Source organism: Haliaeetus albicilla, chromosome 26, assembly GCF_947461875.1.
Source record: "Haliaeetus albicilla chromosome 26, bHalAlb1.1, whole genome shotgun sequence".
Lineage (NCBI taxonomy): Eukaryota > Metazoa > Chordata > Aves > Accipitriformes > Accipitridae > Haliaeetus > Haliaeetus albicilla.
The window spans coordinates 16,117,892-16,132,601 of NC_091508.1; the positions used below are offsets into that span (position 1 = coordinate 16,117,892).

Sequence of the window (14,710 nt, forward strand, 5' to 3'; positions counted from 1 at the left end):
AACTGCACTTCAGATATGGGACCAAAAAAATACTGCTTGACAGAGAAACTACAACTCAACACTCACTTGCTGTGTGCCACAAACAGCCTAGGCAAAATACCTTTTTAAGAACCAAGCAATTTTGTGTGCAAAACTCCCACCTTCTGTATGTCCAGTCACTGAAGCACCTCCACGCATTTTCCTTTACAACGGAGAAAGGGAGTTAACTTCCACATCTGACAAGCTGTTTCACTCTACTGCAGCTCCTGGACACCACTGTTGATGCAGATCTGTTCCACCTTCCCTATTAGTGATAGCACCTGCTTGCATGTATAGCTTTTTAAGCTCTATGGGATGAAAAGATTATAATTAAATACAGTTTGAAAGTCACTCGGAGAAAGAGAAAGAGAGATGGTTTTATTCTAGTCATGGAGACCTTCATTATACAGAAATGATAGTTTATTTCATCCAATAAACAAGAGTGACAGGTAGATCACAAACTGCATCACAGCTACTACCAGCACTGAGACAGTTCACCCACAAGTCTGGGGTAATACAATAACCCAACTGCACACAGCAGAGAATTTAACAATCAGCTCAAAAACTCAACATCAGGATTTGGTTAACTTTTTGGATGTGTGTGTATATATATATATGTATATAGATATTCTTTCCCTACTTAAGTATTTCCTAAAATCCACATGGAAGCACAAATGGCTTTAAACACCTGGACATATATAGATTTTTTCATCTTTATATATATATTTATATATATTTATAACAGTAAAGATATGTTTCTCATTACTACAATATACTTGTTTAACTCCTTTAAGCAGCTGGGAAGAAAAAAAACAAAACAAAAACAGTTTCACTACAGTCACATCTGATATGTGTGTGTCACAAAATACAAACAGAACAAGCCATGTGTGAGATTCGAGTCAGACCATTCCAGGACAGAACAGCTAAGAGGCAGGCAAAGAGTCTCAGAGGGAGCAGGCCTACATGTCAAATGGTGGTTTTGGACTCTCCGGGCGGGAGGGACTGGCCTTACCCGGCCGGCTGGAGTTTAAAGACAAGAAAAACAAAGAAAAAAAGGAAAAGGGGAAGGGAAGGAAAAGGGGAAGAAGTAGTAAAACAATAGTTAAAATACAGAAAGGAACTGGCATCAGAACAATAGAGGATCCACAACAGAAATTAAGAGCAATACCACTGAAATAAGATAACTTAAATCTGAATCAGGCCTGGTTGAAAGCCTGCAACACAGGTGGCTCATTTAGCTCTGGTAGAGACATGACATCTGAGATGTACAGGGTTGATATATTTTTAATTCTCAAGGTTTTTTTTTGGTTTTTTTTGTTTTTTTTTTTAATACATGTAGCATGAAAAGTAAAAACCAAACCTTAAGAAGATGAGTTGCGATCAACAACGGTTACAAGTTTCCCCAAACACGTACCATCCACATGCAAGAAGAAAAGGCTACGGAAGAAGTCACCACAGTACCCAAAAAACACTGAAAGATGTGCTTATTCAAAGCAGAAATATTTTCAACAAAACATTACACAGCAAGCTCCCTGAAAACGTTTGGTTGTCCATTTGCAAGGGGGGAGCAGCATATCTATTCCCCTCTCCCTGCTGGTTTCAGGAAAGTCAGCCAAAAATGATGATGCAAGACAACTGCTGGCAGGAGCCAGTGCGTCACCAGCAGGATTTCCCCAGCTCTTTTGGGGAGCTGAGTGCGAGCAGGTCCATGTGCTCCCTGCACGCTGAGGTGTGTGCGCGCTATCTCAGACTTCACTCTAGCAGGACTATGCCGATCCATTGAGTTCCCCCCTTTCTTGATCTCCCTGCCTCACTTAGATATAAGGTTGATTGCACTGTTCCCAACATGAATTTTTGCACCTTAGAAGTCAAACTAATACACAGGACATTTAATCTGTTCCTAATGGTGTCACATGTTTTGACAGTGTTTTTCTTCTAAGTCACACTTTTGTCGTCTTAACTACAAAAAAAGAAAATAGCTACAGATCAGTCCTAGGTGCTACAGCTAACTGATGCAGGCAGGACACTTATCCAGGCTAGACCAGGCAGATGAAATTACTGGACGGACAGCCACCACTTGGACTTAAGGACGTCCCTGCGGCTGATCTTTCCAAGGAGCCTGTGTACTTCAGGGATCCATGCCACTGAATGAAGGCTACTCTACGCTCACAAAGCAATACAGGACGTACGAGTGAAGACGAAGAGCTCGATCACTAGGCTAGTGTTTTACGACACACCAGGAAGGGGTGGTGGGAGGCAGAGATGTGGGATGGATGAAAGGAGTGACTGTGGCTGTGGAAGGGAGGGTGGAATGGGGAAGCCGCCAGCACGGCATTCGTCGCCAGCTGTCTACAGCCTCAAGTTATAAATCTAAGAGGGACGGTTCAGCCGGTCGGATTATGGTAGGTCGAGTAGGTGAGGCAGGGCCCCTTCTGCTGTGAAAAAGCAGAAAACAAAAACAAGAGAACACACACTGTGGTTAGCACAGCAATTGCAGTCACAATCACACATGCTTCTCCACCTCGCCTGAGCCAGCAAGAGAATAAAACTTGAGGCACAAACCACCAGAGTGCAACTTCACGAAGAAGACTTACAGGTTTCTATCAGGCCTCACACTGGCCTTTCTGCACAGCATGGATGACCAGTAAAGCAATCCACTTGACAGCCAGTTTTGCTTTCCCTCTGAAATTTGGAAGTGCAGAGATTTATTGCCAGTGAGTACACTGGCTCTGGAATGAGAGTTGAGAAGCATGGACAACAGTGAGCTCCTGTATCAAGCACATGACAGTCACACAGCATGGATGGGGTCCTCTGAGACGCGCTGCTGTCAGAGGTTCTTGGCTGGTTTGGAGGAGCACCTTCTTCCCCTGCCCTCAAGGCTACTGCAAGCCTAAGACTCCCTATCCCAATACATGGTACTGATCTCTCATGTTAGGGGCAAGCTTGCTGCTTTCAGTTCTCTAGTTCTGGTGCTCAGCAAATGCAGCTTCTGCTTCAATAAAAGGAACTTTGGCCATTGCTACTCCATTCTGTTTCAGCTCTTTTGCTGGTACTTTCTAGGTAAGTGGGCAGCAACTTAAATGTTTGCCCTCTGCATGGATTAAGTGTTCTAGGATCTCCTTCCTGTAAGGGACTGGGGAAAAACAAACCCCCAGAAAATACAAGACAAAACCCCTGCTGTCTCTCTCAACTCACTACCCGAGAGATCACTTCAGCCTCAGACTACAGGCTTTAAGTCTACAAATGAGTGTTCTGTAAGTCAGTGAGTCCAATCTATGTTTTTACTTTAAAGCATGCTCCCTGCAGTGTCTGCAACCTAAAGAGCATCACGATGGTGTATCATTATAATTAAATTGTTCAGTACCAAGCCGGAGTAGTTTTACAGTCCAAATTGCCTGAAATGCAAAGAGCAAACCCAACAGGATGTAGACCAGAGGGGAAGCATTTGCACTGATCATACAGAATGAGGTGTCACAGAAACAATACCTGAACAATTCCACTCTAACAAGCTTTAATTTAGATCACAGAGAATCAACTGACTGCTGGAAGTGAAGACCCTCCCCTAAAACAGAGGCTGAGGGAATGGACAGGAGGAATGGAAGAGGGGCAGAGGAAGATATATGCACCAGTAGTCTTCTGAGGTAGAGAACTCTTGTTTTGCACTGACTGCAAGTCTATAATCATGATGGTACCAGAGGAACTATATACCTATAAATTGGGGCAAGCTCCCTCATCTTGGCAAATGAACCAGAGCAACTCTAGTCCTGTTTATAAGACCTCAGCAGAACTTATTGTTCTGTGTTTATTAAGCCCCAGATCTCAAAACAATTACAACCACTTGTTGCTTGCCTTGGGAAATGATACATAAAAAAGCTTCACACAGTAAAACATTTCCAAATGTTATTTCCTTGACTGAAAATGTCAATTGGGACTGTAAGACCCCATTGTCAGCATGCCAATCAAGGTACTGCTCTCCTCTACAGCAAATAATGATGGGATTGAGCTAACCTAGAAATTACAACCACCTTGGAAGGATGCTTGAAATAATACTGTCTCCCAGAAGCAAAACTTGCAATGAGATGTTACAGCTGGGGAATCTGTAACCCTGAGCTTCATGACAGGTGGGATCTGTGCATTATCTCTAAAGGGTGCTCATGGTGTAAATGCAGCCATACCAACCACTCAATGACTACTACCATCATTGGAACAGTAACAGTATTTGAATTAAACCTTACAAAACTTTAGCTCAACCTTTAGTGAGATGCTGTTGCACTGTCACATGTGTTAGAAGGTGTTTTTTGAGAAGCTTGAAGGACTTTTTGCATTTCAGGAGCTTGGACAGGTTGTCCCTAACAGCCTCTGTAGATTTACGTGAAAAGGATGCTTGAAGTCACTGGACTATGTAATGTGTTCTGGCAAGAGAGGCTGCTTGACCCTACCAGAATAAATAGGGCTGAAGGGAGCACAAATAATTTGCAGGTGGATGGGCTGCTTTTTTGTCATGTATTATGATTGATTTTTGCAGACACTTATTTATCTCAGCAGTCAGAGCATTTAGGGGGACAGGCTGTCACTTTTTACACTTATAGGTTTTGTCTTTGCTCAGGTTTTCTGTGAACACTTGCAGAATCTGCCTGGTAAGGTTACAGAAGGCTGGAAACTGTTTCCCAGCACAAAAAGGGACAGAAGTCTCTCAAGCAACTTTTACCCCTGAAACACTCCTTCAGCCTGTCTCACTACATTGCTAGCCAAGCCTTTTTACCTCATTGAAAAGTCACTTTCTTCTGTCAGGACAACAAGGAACAAAGTTTTGCTCAACAGGGAAGCCTGTGGCAGTCTCCAGTTCAAGGAAAGCAAGACCTGAGTCCTGGCAGGAGCCCAAGGAGACCAGTTACACTGACTGTCATATCCCTTGAAGTCAGTCTTTCAAGCCATATGCAGACTAGAATGCTGAGCTAATCATATCTAGGAACCAACAGGCTAATAGAAAGTTCTGCTGATAAGGACCTAACAGATGGTAGAACATTACATTTATTCCCTTGGGCTGCAAGATGTTTGGGGTGGGATTTTTTTGGTTGTTTGTTTTTTGGTGTTGTTTTGGTTTTTAATTTTTATTTCCTTGGTGCTCTTTATGCCAGATTAAGAACAGAATGCCCCGTAACAGCGAGTCCCAGAATGAGGTACAGACAACAGCAAACCTCTTTCCTGAGGTTGTTCACCACAAGGCATGTTTCTAGGGCTGCCACGGATGTCTGCAGCAGTATGTCATCACTGAGGAGGGCTGACAGATGATGTCCTCAAAGAACACATCAATCACTGAACACTGCATTGGTTTGATGTGATGTGGCACCTCTCAGCTCTAACTGCAGTTACATGCAGCAGTAGCAGACACCATCTGCTGCAAGATGGGGGCTAGCTGTGAAGCCCCCTGCCCTGGAACAGGCACTTGAACTTCTGCTATTCCTATTAAGATAGGACTTCACCCCACCCTCCCCACCCCCAGTTCTCTCTACCACAACCAGCAGCAAGGGAATCTACAGGACTTGCTGCTGCTCCACTCCTCTCAGACCTTTCACATCAAGAAACATCCACAGAGTAAGGGAGGAGCCCCAAAACCCCACACCTGCCCTGTTCTGCCCTTTCTCCCCTTTGTCAATAAGTGCTAGAGGTTCCCAAGAAAAAGACTCAGGAGAATTTGCTAGATCTCCCTCTTCACACCCCTGCTCAGCATTAACAGGACAAAAGAGTTGCTGGGCCAGCACAGCACACAAGCCTGCCCCAATACCCTGCTACATCACTGAACAAGTACAATACTGCAAAATGCAGGGAGAGATAGGAAAGGGAAACAGGCAGGAGCTGAGGGTAGAGTGTTTGGAGGGGGGGGGGTACAGATCACTAAACCCTTCCTCTCACAGGGGCATAAGGCAGCAGAGAGAAGCCAGTTTGAATGGAAGCAAAAGAGTAATCTAGAAGGTAAAGGGTCAAGTGGAGAACAAGCAAAGGGAGTTCACTTCTAACTGTGACGATGGGACACAAGGATAAACAGGGAGCATTCAATGTCAGAGTTACCCTACACTCAGACATGGGAGTCCTGATATTAACGACCCAAACTTCTCCTGCTTTCGATGAACACTAAGGACAGTGAGGATGGGAGCACTTCTCCAGCCAGACATTAGGAATATAAGAAGAGGAGTCTGAACTAACAGCTCCCCAAGTCTATCTTGATCCTAACAGAGCTGACAAACCAAATCAAAACAGAGCTCATTCAGCTGATCTCCCAAACAGTGTGGATATAAACCAAATGAAAGACACACACAGTTTAGACCTTATTACCAGAGCTCATTCCCCCATCCCACCTCCTCCATCTAGAAGCAGAGAAAGGGTCCTCTAGTGACCTTAAATCAGGTACTGAGGCTTTCCCCGCTCCTGCAGCTCAAGCAGCTGCTCTGTCTCTGATCAGCCAGTTTTTCTGTTCAAGACTCCTCCCTTTATAAGATCCTGGCAGAGGTGGTTCATTGGACAAGGGACTCTGTTACTAATACAAGAACTAGGCAGCAGAGGTGAGCTGCCAGGCAAAGTAATGGAGGATGGGGACACAATGACTCATGCATTGCAGGGAGAGTGCAAAACGTACCGTGGCTGCCAGTCCTCAGGGGTCACTGATAGTGATTCTGAAAGACAACATGAAATCAACATGGCAGTTCAGACAGTTCAAGGCAGAGGCCACACAGACTGTCAGGAAGGTGGAATAGACACATGCGCTTGCAGACAGACATTCGCACATCCCCATCCAGAACACAGCACAAGTGTGCACTGCTGGGTAAGACTGCACACTGCCACACAAGAGTTCACACACACAGTCACCGCCTCATCTTTGCCCACATCCAGAACCCTGTTGTGCACAAGGTTGCGTCAAAAGCCATCTATCTGCTAGCACGCTTACTGGCCGTTGCTCACTCACCCACTAAGTCCACTCACACACCCAGGCTGACATTCATACCTGCTGAACCAGTAGTATACCTAGGTCTCAGCACCCACCAGCTGGGCACAGGTAGCTTGACTTGTCTGTCACTGAGGATTCCTATCTACTGACCATATTAAATGCTCGAGTTGAAGCAAACAGCTCAGGAAAGAGCGAGATAATATATATGCAGTCCTGAGCACTACCCAAAAAGGGAAGAAGCAGGTGAAGGCTTATACTTTGAAGGTCACAAATCATGAGATCAGCTACTCCGACCTGAATAATTCAAGTCATAAAGCTGTGTGAAGTTATGCTTACAGTGATGCTGATCACTTGCATCTTTTTCCTTAGATGTACCAAGGAATGGAGAACCCATTAATGCCTTCAACAGATTTTTCTAATGGTTAAGTCATTCTCCACTTAAACTTTCTTATTTCTCCTTCAAGCTTGCTTAAGTTTTCATCTACAGTTTCTATCAAACTATTTTAAACTGAAGAGCCTAAATACCTACAGGAGTATCTTCATAGTTTTCTTTCCCAGAACAAATCCTCCTGCATAGCTCCAATAGGCATATAGTCCAAATGCAGTCCTTCACTGCACACAGACAGGACCTTATACTGTTTGCAACTTTCACCTAAGTACAGAGGCAGGATGACAAGTCCTGTTTTAAGTGTCCTTAATTATATGCACGAAAACTTTTCTGTGCAAGAAAATGGATGATGTGGTGTTTATATGTGAAAGCATGTGTCTATACAATTATGGTGATGAGAAAGAAGTAGAGCAACACTTGTCTAAGTTCATCATTCATAAAATCAGATGCTCACACAAACTGGAGGCACAAAAACTGCCAGACTTCTACATGGGCATCAGTGTGCAAACACACGCAAAGTACATCCAGCCACCACCATGCACTTCCAGTTCACCACACAACACCAACTCCAACAGCAAAGCCCACTCATACCATATACAAGAACTTTGTTACACACACACGCAAACACAAGTGTAGTCCAGTTAGCAAGGGAAAAAGATGGGTATTAAAAAAGCAACAATGGAGATGGCATTTGTTCACCCATGGCAGAAGGACCCGAGTCCAAGTGCTAGCAGGGAACATTCTTATTCTATATACAGGAGGGGAAGAGAAAGAGTCCCTTGTCATTGGAAATTCTCCATTCATCAGTGAACTCAAATGACAAGCTGGTATCAGGATCCGGAGGAGTCTATGAACAACTGGAAGAATCAGAGAGGGGGATCAGAGAATGAGCATCACTTCACAGCTTCTGGAATTATATTCTCAACTCCAGATCAGGGCAGTCAGTAGCATGCAATCCAACCTACCATCTCTCCTTCTAAAGCAAGGGATTGCTCAGTTAAGTATGAAACACCTTCCTCCTCTGCTCCAGTGCTGTTCTCTACCTTCCACTTAACCCTTCTACCTCATGCAAAAGGCAGAAAAGCCACTAAGATAAGCTATGACAGATTTCTTCAAAAAGGTCAATTCATTTCAGCCGATTTGGGGAATCCTATCATGATGATCAGGTATATAGAATATTTTTCATGAGTGAAGAAATGAAACTGAGTGAAAGGAGAAAGATGGAGACAGAAAGAAGCATAAGTATACTGAAAAAAACCCACAAAGTAACAGTATATGGAAAAGCAGGGTCACAAGAAGCAAGAGCCAAAATACACAGTAGAAGCATGCTGACATCCACAGGTGCCACCAGCAGGACTGCAGTCCCTGGGGCAACACTGAGGCATGTGTGGACAAGTTACTGTGGGAGCTGCATCAAGGTGCATAGGGAGGACTGGGGCAGAGGCACCAAGAAAGTAAAACCATTTGCACACACCAGAGTCAAACTGGTCTATAATCTCTTTGGACCCATCCACCTCTGCGCTGGATACAGCCTGGCAGAGAACACTTCCCCTCCAAACAGGCAGCACCAAGCATAAGCTGGGGCACTATCACAGGAGGAAGACTGAACCGCTTCTACTGTATACTATCACCACCCATTGACCATCTGGGTTTTTTTCACAAAAAATGGTGAAGCTTCAGACATGCACCACCAGCATCCACTAGAGGGGAAGTATTTTCCATGAGGGAAGTGTTCCCTGTGGCATGTCATTGGGGAGTTCCTGATTATGTTCATTCTTTACTCTGCAATTACCTTCTCTTCCTCACAGGGGACCAAGTACCCAACCTAAAAGCATTCCTGCTTCCAGACTGCCTACTAAGTCCTGTCCAGGAACACATGCTTAGCTGCACAGGGGATAATCCCTTACTACTATGTTGAAGTGTGTTTGAAGTGACTGAACAGGAAAGGAATTGAGTTTCCTAATGGAAAAAGCAAGCTGTGTGATTTGAACCTCTGAGACTGGAAAATGTTCAATTGATTACAGAAGTGACAAAAATGCCTAAAAAAAAAAATCCATTTCCCTGCCAGTGATACTGCAATATTCTCCTAGCTGAAAAGCATCTGAACAGCCTAGATAAAGGTCTCTCCAACTCACCTTGAAGAACTCTGGGCCAGGAGAAAAAGGGCAACTTCAGACTTTGGGGAGCCCTACGCAGAGAGGGGAACTGCCTTGAAAGGTGTACTGTCACTCCAGTCCTGTGATTTTTCTGGCAACCGCCTCCTACTTGTGAGCAGAGGCATTGGTATGATTGCTTTAATAAAGCCCTCGGGTTCACAGTCCTCTTCCCCCAAGCTTTGCATACAGAAGAGGCTGCCCCTCTGTTCTTGAGAGCTGCTTTGACATTGCCTCATCTGCACAATGAAATCTCAGTGGACAACAATGCTCCTGCCTATGGACCCAACTCAAATAGCCAAAGACTGTACCCACACCATGCACTCCATTCTCCTTCTACGGCCCAGGCAGGCTAAGTACTGTCAGGGCTGCTACCCAAAAGTTGGCCACCTCTCACCTGTGTGGGGCAGCATTTCAGCACTTACCTGGGAACACCAGGAGGAGCACGATTAGGCCGAGAAGGAACCTGAGGTGGGGGCCCAAAGGGATCAGGAGAGGCACCTGGCCTGGAGGGCACAGGGGGGGCACCACCCAGCGTGGACCCACCAGCAGGAGGTGGTCCAGGAGCTGGGCCTCGAGACCCAGGTCTGGTGGGTGGAACAGCGGGAGCTCTCCTCTGTGGCGTGGGGCTGGATGTAGGAGACCTGGTAAACAAACAGAGAAATTCAACTGCAACAACAGGCCTGGGATCCCTGTGTCACCATCAGGTCCCCATGTGCTGCCTTCGGTGTTCCTTCTTTAGTTTCACATCACTTTACGTACCACCCTTTGGCTTTCAAGGGCCACGCCAGCCTTCAGGTTGCCTTCAAAGTTACTTCAGGCCCCATCTAACCTATGGGTTTAGAAGCCTCCACATCCTCTCTAAAGACGTAGCAGCCCTACACAGCCTTCAAAGCCTAGGAGCCTCCCAACACAAATACCCAGAACTCTTCATCCACAGGGAGAAGAGGGGAAGAGGAGGACTCCCTGTCTCAGTAGGAGGCCCCAGCTAGCCACTGAAGAGGCATCAGGCAGGTCTGTGGGGCTCTCCCCCTGAGCCTCTGGTACCTGCGTCCAGATGGTACGCTCTGCACCTGCAGCCAAGAGTCGTCCACCGGTGGGGGCATAGGGGTGCTGATAGTGCTGGTGTTGATGTCCCCGATGATGTTGAGGGCCTCTTTCAGGGCATGGTACATGCGCAGCATTTCGTCACGTCGCTGGGCCTGCTCTGCCGATTCCTCCATCAGCGTATTCTGGTCACCACAGGAGTATAGATTTGCCAGCAACTCCGAATGGATAAAGTCCTTGGTCTGTAAATGAGCACAAAGAGAGAATTAATTTCCACTGCCTTCCCAAAAACACTCCATTCTGTCCCCACCTCTCCCTCCTTCCAAGCTGCCTTTGGTTTTTCTTCATTCTTTCTCTCCCTCCCTTTTTCTCCTTCTCTGTGTCTCCCCACCTCCATTGACCACAGTGTGATAAGTACATTGTTTATCATGAGGTGCATGATTGTCTTCGGCATGAGGTCTCTGATGGTTTTGTTGACAATTGCCATGTAGGAATCCACCAGGTTCCTGATCGTTTCCACTTGTCTCTCCAGCTGAGGGTCCATGGAGTGCATGAAACTGTCTGATCCATTCTCCTCCGCTTCACTGGCCTGCAGAGAAAAGGAGAAACAGACTGGTTCTTCACATGTAACAAAATTAGTTTTTCCTGAGAGTGCCAAGAGAAGAAAATAAGGGAACACGCAGGAAATGCATGCAATAAATAAAACTTAAACTTACATTTTGAACTGTAATTGTTCATGCACAGCTCAGTTTGTATAGACTTCTCCAGCTCAGATCTGAGGAGCTTTAAGAATAAAGCTGCTCTCTTAGTAGAAAGTTATTATACAAAGGTGAAAGGCAACAGGGACTCCTGACCAAGGTTCACAGGTTATGGCTCTAGTGAATACTCAAAGCTGTAATTTTTACTTTTAATGTTTATAGCTTCCTGAAAGGTTCTTCATCCGAGCTGGGTCTTCCATGCCCAGATTCAGTTTAGACCTGAGAATCACTCACCACAAATTAAGCCTTACAGGCTCTCTCACACACTGCATCTTTATCCTCATTACAGAAATGAGAAAACAGATACAGAGAGGTGAAATAACTGCTCAAACCACAAGTAGATGGAATAACCTAGAAAACCTTCCTGATCACTTTAACTGCAAATCCTGCATCATAAGTCATAATTATCTTTTCTTTCACACCAAGCAGATGAATCTCTTCCTGGCTGCCTGAAATGCATTGCTTAGCTTTCTGTAAGGTAAAACCTGGACTGTGCTGTTTGACAGCAAGCAAACACCAAGGCTCACCCATTTGGGATCAATTTCAAAGCAGCAAAGCATGAAAGACTGCTGCCTTTCTCAATGCTTATTTTAAAAAAAACCTTGATTTTATAAAGAAAAATCTTTCTTTTAAACCATCCCAGTCTGAAGGATTTGCAGCAGCGTAGGAAATTGCTTGTCTTTTGTTTTGGGGAACAAAATATATGAGAAAGGGCAAATTCTTTTGTTCATTTGAGCTTTTAAGGAAGTGGACATCAAACAGGACAACTTAAAAAAAAAAAGAGGGTAAAAAAAACCAAAAATAAGTTTGCACCAAGATTCAGAAGTCATACAAAAAGGGAGAAATAAAAAGAAAAAAGGAAAACTCAAACCAAGAACAGAAACAAACAGCAGCAATCCAACAGAAGGTACAAAGAGGGAGAAGAAGCACATGCCTCTCAGGAAACTGTGACAAAAGGAAAAAACAAAAGAGAACTATCTGGTGAGAGCCCCAGGCGGCAAAACAGGCAGAGAGGGTCAGACTTACTTTGTCCTTGTCCTGGCAGGCCAGTTTGAGCATATGTGGAAAAAATTAAAACAAAAAGGGACAAAAAAAAAGAGACAACTTTTAGTTGGTCCCAGAATTTGGAGAAGATCCCATAATAGCACTGAACAAGCAAAAGACCAATCGCGCTAGAAATACATAAATACCTAGATTCCCCTGGAAGAAGAACAAGTGAATTGTTTAGCTAAACTGAAAATCAAAATGGGATGCTCTGCAAAGGAAATGGTATTGTTCACAACAAAGGGAAATTTACTTACCTACAATGGCTACTTGTTATTCATTACACAGGGTTTTGAGACAGTCAACCTAGCAATCAGTGTTCCTATGTCAAACCGCTCCATTTGCACACCAATAGGTGGCACGTGTCCTTCATGAGTACGTGTTTAAGAGGTCCAGTCTGGTCCAAAGCCAATTTGAAGTCATGTCACTGTTAAGGTCCAGTCCCTAATCTTTTTTTTTTTTTTTTTTTTTAGTATCACATCAGTTTGTCAGGAAATGCTTTAAGGCAAAAAACACGATCTTAAAGTGTAACAGGAAAGATGAATGCAAGAAGTCTATTAGAAGCAACAAATACAAACAGATAAGCAATTATCACTTTTCTAATGGGGAAAATTATTTATAGCAGCTTCCTCTCACAGAGGAACAGGAAGGCTTTGAGCAGGAACATATTCCACAATTCTCTAGAACATAATTTTAAAGCAGAGCATAATGCTGACAGCAAGTGTTGTGGGACAAGGCTAACGGAAGAGATAAGAGGTCTTGCTAAAGTGGCATATTAAGGTGTCTACCAAGCAAAAAAGAAATAAAATTCAAAGAACATCCCTTCCTAATTGGGTGGGGGAAGGAATGGGAAAACAACTACTAAGCCAGGAAGCTCCTAACAAGACTGTACAGTAAGTGTTACTAAAAAGGAACAGTGCCTTTGCTCAGCAGACACATACCACTTAGCAGTCAAGTAGTTAAATGTCCTCCTTATATTGGGAATTTAATGCCCACAAAACAAGAGCGCTAGAAGAGTTTATTCAAGGCAGTCTTTGCCTACTTTATCTCCCCTTTGAAGCTACCAATTACTTTATCCCAAACTTCCTTAAAGGAAGCACCACGACATACTGAAAACTTAAATTTTTGTTCCAAAATATCCTCAGCTCAGGAAAGAGACAAAACCTTCACAGCCTTATTTTTCACATAAGAGGATACAGCTATCCTTCTTAAGATACATGCTGTGTTCCTTCTTATCCCATTATTATGGCTGTAACTTACCCCAACACGCTCTGGGTAGACTCCTGCACGAAGGAAGGAAGCCTTCCAGCTATCCACCTCCTCCTGGGTCTCACAGGCCAGCTCCAGCTGCCGGTAGTCCTTGTAAACATTCCTGAAAGGAAGACAAACATTTTATTCTTCCCTATTGCAAAACAGACATTTGCCCATATTTGACAAAGATGACAATGAGCAGGGAATCTTCCTATCATTTTGAGGCAGATACACTTAGTCCCTTGCTAGTACCCTCATGACATGCCTGCTGAGGGAAAAGAAATGAATTTCTCATGAGCAAGTCTGCCCCCAAATCAGTTGTGTCCTGCTCTCCCCAAGCCTCTAGCCCTGCCCTAAAAGCCCTAATTTCAACAGGGCCTGAAAGAGATTCCCTTTTCAGTTCTGCTCACAGGGGACCCAGATTGGCTGGAGAAATCCAGCAATCTCCTATAGCTTTCCCTATTCACTCACTAAGAACACCGATTGTAAGTATATACTCCAGCCACAGCCAGGCCAAGGTAACCACACCAAATAGCTGAAGACTAAGGTCACACTGTAGACCATGCACTGGTGAAGAAAGAAAATGGTACACATCTGGAAGATCAGAAAGAATGAAGCCAGACTTCTAAAAAGTCCCCCATCTCCTCCAAAAATTACTATCCTTAAAGGATATGCGCATCTTTCCTGGACAGCTAAACTAACACACTCATCTCTATGCCCTCCTATCCAATATTACATAAAGCTTGTCCCTAGCTTCAACAGCTTGGCATGTTGAGATGTGAGCATACCTCTGTTCAGTGTTGAAGAGAGCAAAGATGTGCTTGCTGGACATGAACCCCTTCTCAACATCTCGCAGTTTCAGGTTATCCACTGGTAACATATACTTCTTCTCCTTCTCCTGGAAAGGGGATCAGTAACAAGTCACTCACTGCTCCAAAGCAGCGTGGCACTACTCTGCCAGCATGGAAGTCAGTCAGCAATACAGACCCTACATCACGAGAGGCATTCTCAACGCAGGTCCTCTGGTCCCTTAAGTCTGTGAGAAAAGGGGACCTCTAGAAAGAGGAGTTTGTCCTTGCTGACTGCTTTTGTCATGTAGCCCAACAAC

The 14,710-nt window shown here is 44.5% G+C and overlaps 1 protein-coding gene across 19 annotated transcripts in view; it reads right to left on the reverse strand.

Annotated features, from left to right (window-relative positions):
- Window positions 1-370: 370 nt before the first annotated feature.
- DNM1 (dynamin 1) overlaps window positions 371-14,710 on the reverse strand; it is a 70,196-nt gene continuing 55,856 nt past the window's right edge. For 4 of the 19 annotated variants that reach the window (XM_069772089.1, XM_069772083.1, XM_069772082.1 and 1 more), the window contains 7 exons: window positions 14,391-14,500; window positions 13,612-13,723; window positions 12,334-12,345; window positions 10,968-11,138; window positions 10,550-10,791; window positions 9,928-10,146; window positions 371-2,453 (listed from right to left, as the gene is read on the reverse strand). In XM_069772089.1, coding sequence (XP_069628190.1) covers window positions 2,381-2,453; window positions 9,928-10,146; window positions 10,550-10,791; window positions 10,968-11,138; window positions 12,334-12,345; window positions 13,612-13,723; window positions 14,391-14,500 — 939 coding nt within the window. In that variant the 3' untranslated portion in view covers window positions 371-2,380. Of the gene's footprint in view, window positions 2,454-6,652; window positions 6,690-9,927; window positions 10,147-10,549; window positions 10,792-10,967; window positions 11,139-12,333; window positions 12,346-13,611; window positions 13,724-14,390; window positions 14,501-14,710 lie in introns of all 19 variants that reach the window. The other 15 variants (XM_069772096.1, XM_069772092.1, XM_069772090.1 and 12 more) reach the window with 12 other exon arrangements.